This window comes from Rhipicephalus sanguineus, unplaced genomic scaffold (genome assembly GCF_013339695.2).
Source record: "Rhipicephalus sanguineus isolate Rsan-2018 unplaced genomic scaffold, BIME_Rsan_1.4 Seq985, whole genome shotgun sequence".
NCBI lineage: Eukaryota > Metazoa > Arthropoda > Arachnida > Ixodida > Ixodidae > Rhipicephalus > Rhipicephalus sanguineus.
In genome coordinates this window covers 92,891-99,076 of record NW_023616430.1, presented here as the reverse complement: position 1 = coordinate 99,076, position 6,186 = coordinate 92,891, and the positions used below count along the sequence as shown (strand labels likewise).

The window sequence follows — 6,186 nt, the reverse complement described above, 5'->3', positions numbered from 1 at the left end:
ATGCATTTTAGAACATAAAAATACGAATTCAAAGTCTGAATCGCGTGTTGGAACCACCAGAAACCGCCGCTGTTGACTGACCAGGGGGGCCGCCATTGCTTGATAGCGACGGCGATCAGACTGCCCTGCTTTCGCAACTGGCTTGAGTTGCTTCTGAGTCGCAGACAATCCGAAGCCAAAGCTCAGTTGTCGACACTGGGGTGCAATCGCGAAACGATAGCTTTTCCAATGCCTTTCCAATACTTTGCGTGCTTTTCGCGCTTCGCTAGTGGTCAGAGCGACGGTACATCCGCCACAACCACGTTATCGATGCGAGCAGCCCTCGGGTGCAGTCGTGGTATGGTGCCTTTTCCAATGCCAATGCTTTTCGTGCTTTTCGCGCTTGGCCAGTGCGACCGGTGGTCGGAGCAACAATTCGTCCGCATTATCAACGGGATCAGCCAGCCGCGAGTGGTGGATAAGAATAGCATAGAATAAGGCGTAAGTCATCGCTCCGCGATAGCACGCCTGCATGTCGCCGTTGTCGGCGAATAGCTAGTGTTATCGTGTTGGTGCAACTGTGCAGTTCGTGTTGCGCGCCCGTGCTTGTTTGATTCGTTCGCGGAAGCCATTGTTTCTGCGTGCTTTTCAACGTGGCGTCGCTATGCATATATGAGAATCGCGTCGTAACGCTGCTGGGGACGCAAAGGAAGCAGCAGACACTTTTTGAATATTGGAAATAAAAGTTTCACTGTTCTACTAGCCCAGGTCAGCCATATTTTTTTTTATTTCACTACAACGAAATGTTCGCTTCAACGAACATTTTTCCGAGCACCGTCAATTTCGTTGTAGCGGGGTTTGACTGTACATCTCTCATAGGCTAGGTGTTGACTTGAGACAAAAGTGCCGCATATCAATAAAAGTTGCCAATGATAGTGCATTGGCAGTGCACCTTTGATAGTGTCCACAGGGAACACTGCATGTTATGCTTGTGTTCATTGCTACTGCTGGTCACATTTCTCCAAAATTTCTTTTAGAAAGGCCTTCAATCTTTTTTTGTCAAATGTAAGCAGTTTGTGTTTAGATTCGATTAATTCTGTGAGTCATGGGTGTGTTTTGGTGGCACTGTGGCCAGCTGCAGTAGTCACATTCATGCAACTAATTCAGTCCATTTTGTGTTTTTTCTCCCCAGACATCTCCAGTTTACACACAGGATCTCATCGCAAGCCAAGTGACTGAGGATGTAAATGCGAATGGTTGTAGTTGTTTACTGCAGCAGTAGTGTATATGCAGAGCTTGCTGGCCAGCAATAATGAACGGTTGTGTTACATCCGGAAGTAACTGCGAGTCATCCTGAGTGCCTGTGCCTGTTCAGGCACGAATGGCAGGTGAAAATTGGTCATGACAAAAGCATATGTCACGTGTTATGATGCAGAGTGTGTTTAAGCACACCAAGGCCACACTGACTGCATCCAGAAAAGCTGCAAGTGGTGAGATAAGGCCCAGAGAACAGGTTATAATTGGGCTGTTCAGTCATAGAGACACCATAGAACTGATTATGTTCAGCAGTGCAAAGAGTGCCTAGCACACTGGAAGAGTGACATGTAGAATGTCATATATTTTGAAGTGGCTGGGGCTGCACCCTACACAAGACACAGAGAAACTCTGTTTTCCTGGTGCTTCGAGCACTCGTCTTCGCGTATGCTGCTGCTGCAGTTTATGACCTTTGGATACTTCTGTACAGAACTGCTACGATTTTCTCTTCGGTATTTTTTATTGAAACCTATTCTGTTTTACTTTGTCAGCAGCCAAACGTGAGCATTTTATTGGTGCGAAAGCAGAGAGCAAGACAATTTTCTAGCATTTGAATTTCACTATGCGAGTTTTTATACTTCAGTATAGATTAAATAGACTGAAGCTTCTATAGGAGATATCAGAAAGAAGAGCGCATGAAAATGACTGGTTCATTTATGATATTTTTGTGTGCTTGAAAGGCTGTAAGAACAGTCATTGATTGAGTGGTCCATTACATGGGAATTCAAGTTGCACAAAAATGTGATACTACTGGTTAAGGGTCTTGGCAGTCTGACTAATAAAGAATACTACCATAAAAATTCAGTCGTCTTTTTTTTTTATCGTGATAGTACAATAGAACCGCACTAATTCAAATTCCGAGGGGACCGGAGATTTATCGTAAAGGTTTTTTAACTGTGCTAACAAACAGAAAAAAAAAACGGAAGAAAACTGGATGTGCACAGTCTTCTTGCCTCTTTTGTCCATGTTTGTTAGCGCAGTTAAAAAGCTTTTGCAATGAATGTCAACCAACTAGCCCGACTTGGCGCTATCCGACAAGAAATTTGTTAGGATAAAATGGAGTTCTAACAAAAAAGAGCCCCTCACAATGGGGAGTTCTCAGAATGGTGGTTATGTTGTAAGCACTGCTTACCTAATCACCTTCGAAATAAGAGCCTTGCACACGCACACTTGCTCCATCGCTCCTGCCATTGTTGGAAGCAGTGGTAGGTGGTCTCTTTCAGAATATGTCTGAGCTAAGCTATTGCATTTGCTTTGATGTCCTCCATGGTTGCCAAAAGTTACTTGGAGTGAGGTCCAGAGAATACAGTGATGGAGGGAGTGAGGTATTGCTGCACGAGTGATGTGTGGCTTGGCATGTTACAAGCAAAGCGATGGCCAAGCTCCGACAGATTCTGAAAGAAGTGTTCTGCCCCTGCCTCCAACAATGGCAGGAGCGACGCAACAAGTGTGTGCGTGCGCACAAGGTTCCTAATTCGTAGTAGATTAGGTTAGCATTGCCATAGGTCATAACATTAGCACACTGAACCACCATTCTGGGAGCTTTGACTGTCCCTCGTGTAGCACAGGATCACCTGGCTCGGTAGTGCTGCATTGTCTTGCGCACTAGCACTGTGGGTAGGTGAGCACACACTGGCGTTCTTTACTTTCTTTTTTCAGGGTGTTGGCACTTGTTGATTGGCAGTGAGAGCATCATATGCAGAGGCAGGCAAGTGAAGTGGGGTGGCAGAGGGGGAGTGCAGGAGAATGAGCAAGGCCTCCTTGATGCTTTCTTTTGGGGAAGGAACCAACAAGATCCGTGGAAACGGTGCATTTTTTTTAGAGGCTCTGGGTTTCAGTGCATTAGCTAGTCAGTGGTGGATATAAGCGAGAGATGATTAAAATATTGGTGGGAAAAAAGAGCATGGGTAAGATGGACAAAACATGAATCATCACATGTGTAGGCAACAGTACATTATATAAGTGGAAGCTTGTAAAAAAAAAAAAAAGCCAGGATCCAGGACAGTGATATGTGGAAGAATACATGTGGCATAATGCACCAAGAAACAGCTTGGCGAATTCTGGTTGCCGCCCTCTTTCAAAAGGTTGCTAAAAAGATCATCATTAGAAAGTGGCCTATCCACTGTTTTTCTTTTCACCACCCCCCTCTGTAATATCGTACGTAGGTGCGAGGAAAGACACTTCATGGCAGGAACAAGACTGAATGTTTATTCCAGAGGCTGCTTTTATACCCTGGCCCGAGGGCCGGAGCATGCGCCGTGACGAGGGGTGAAGGCACGTGTGGTCGGCATGCTTCTCGCATCTACATCTGAGGATCAACGATATATCACTTCCTCCCCCCTGAGCTAGAACCTATCCGGGGGCTTGCAGGCACGGGTGGAGCGTCTGAGTTGGATTGGTTCTGTTGGCCCTGAAACTGCCGGCTCGATGCCACCTCCAGACGCTGGCTCGCCCGGCACGGACTGACCGGCTTGCAGGGCGTCGCTGCTAGTTGTCTGGTCGCCGGCGGAAGAGAGGGGCCCTTCCGGAGATGAGTGCTCCAGGGTCACGGGTGTCTCGAAGGGTTCTTCCTTAACCGGCGTCGATGAGGCGCGGGCTCGTACCAGAAAATCGAGCGCGCGAGGTTCTTCATTGCTGTGATGCCAGCATGCGTGTCATGCAGCTCTTTCAAAACAAAATTTCGAGCAGCTTTAGGAAGAACCACACGGTGACCCCAATACAGTATCCCCTTGCTCACGGTCAATTCCTGCCTCCGTGCAAAATATGGTTGATACTGTTGTTCGTCTGCCCCCAGGCGCTTGGGCCAGCCTTGCAGGATCCAAGTCTTTACTTGCTGAAGTGTGCAGTCTTTGCTGGTGTGATCAGACACATTCTGCGCAGACAAAACAAAGTCATCCAGTGCCTGCGCATGCAGGACATAATCGGCAAGTTCTTTTTCGCTGCCATCATCGCGGACAGGCAACGGCAAGCGGCTCAGAGCGTCGGCATTCGCATTCAGCTCCCCTTTTCTGTATTCCAAATCATATTGATATGCTGCTAAGAGCAGCGCCCAACGTTGAATTCGTGCCGCTGCCATCTGCGGGATGGGTTTGTCTTGACTCAACAAGCCAGTCAAAGGCTTGTGATCGGTCACCAGAGTGAACTTATTGCCAAACAAATAATCTCGGAATTTGACAACGCCAAAAACCAGCGCTAGTGCCTCCTTTTCTAATTGTGAATAGTTACGTTCTGCCGACGTAAGAGTTCTGGAGCGGAAAGCGATAGGATGATCCACCCCTTTAATGCGGTGAGACAAAACTGCGCCTATTCCTTCCGCCGACGCATCACACTCAAGCCGCAGGGGTTTCTGAGGATCATAATGCACAAGAAAGTTTGCGTTGCTCATGGCGCGCTTGGTTTCTTGGAATGCTGCCACCTGTGCGTTCCCCCAACACCAGGGTACCGCTTTTGACAACAGGTGGTGTAACGGAGCCAAAGTGGTTGACAAATTTGGTAGAAACTTCGAGTAATACGTCACCAGTCCTAAGAATGATTTAAGCTGGCTTACCGAGGTCGGTGGCGGCGCCGCCAGCACGGCTTCCAAGTTGTCCTGCAGGGGGTGAAGGCCTCTTGCGTCGATTCGGTGCCCAAGAAATACCACTTCTTTTTCCCGGAAACGACACTTCTCTTTGTTCAGCGTGAGGCCATTCGCCCGCAGTCGTTCCAACACTTGGCGTAGTAGCGTGGTATTCTGCGCTTTTTCCGCTACAATAATGTCGTCCAGGTAAACTTTCACGCCGGGTAACGCCTGTAGTACCGCTTCTATGCGCCGCTGAAACAGCGCAGGCGCCGAGGCGATACCAAAAGCCAAGCGGTTGTAGCCGAAGAGGCCCTTGTGCGTATTCAGCACCGCTATCTTTTTGGCATCATCATCCAGGGGAAGTTGGTTGTATGCGTTCCGTAAGTCGAGCGTGCTAAACACCTCGCCCCCCGCTAGCGTTGCAAAGATGTCTTCGATTTTCGGAAGCGGGTACTGTTCTGTTCTTGTCGCTGGATTGACCGTCAGCTTAAAGTCTCCACACAGCCGGATGTCTCCGTTTTTCTTTACCACCGGCACTACTGGCGTTGCCCATTCAGCCACGCTCACTGGGGACAGAACTCCCACTTCCACCAGTCGGTCGATTTCGGCGGATACTTGCGCTCTCATGGCGTACGGAACTGTCCGAGCCTTCAGAAATCGAGGTTGGGCGCCTTCCTTGAGGTATAGTTTCACCGGTGGTCCCTTACAGCATCCGAGGTCCTCAAAGCAGTCGGAAAATTCGTCAAGAAGTGCGGTGAGCTTACTGTCGACGTGCACAACATTCACCATAGACGACATGCCTCTCTCCAAAAGGAAGACGCCAGCTTTGCGAAATTCTTCTATCGTGTCTCTTCCACACAGCAGGGGCCCTTGATGGTCCACCACTATCAGAGAACTGCTCACCGTTACTGGACCAAGCTGTACCTTCATTTCCACCTTGCCCCAGACCGGTAACGGTCCCAGGAAACATGAAAGGCGTATGGGAGTTTTCTGCAAAGCCGGCCACCACTTGCAGTGTTTCTTGTACACGCTCTTGGGAATTACACTTACTGGTGATCCCGTGTCGACAATCATTCGCAGCCGACGGCCTTCCCACATTAAGGTGTGCTCAATTGGCTGCACTAAGCGCTTATTGGCCGAACTGTGTGCGACTAGAGCATACAAAATCTCTTCTTCATGTTCGCATTCTGTTCCGTCGACGGCGAACGTTCCCGACGTCGGAGCGTGGGATCTTTTGCAGGCTCTAGCAAGATGTCCTCTGTTGCCACATTGATGGCAGATGGAACTGCGATGTCGACACGACGCCGTGGTATGCGGCCCTTTGCATCTGTCGC

At 48.8% G+C, this 6,186-nt stretch overlaps 1 protein-coding gene across 1 annotated transcript; it reads right to left on the bottom strand.

Moving 5' to 3' along the window:
- Positions 1-3,638: 3,638 nt before the first annotated feature.
- On the bottom strand, positions 3,639-5,950 carry LOC119378799 (uncharacterized protein K02A2.6-like). Its single transcript, XM_037647825.1, has 3 exons — positions 4,841-5,950; positions 4,014-4,165; positions 3,639-3,927 (listed from the first exon to the last, which is right to left on the bottom strand). The coding sequence occupies exons 1-3, from the start codon at positions 5,948-5,950 to the stop codon at positions 3,639-3,641; spliced, it is 1,551 nt and encodes a 516-aa protein (XP_037503753.1).
- Between the last annotated feature and the right edge of the window lie 236 nt (positions 5,951-6,186).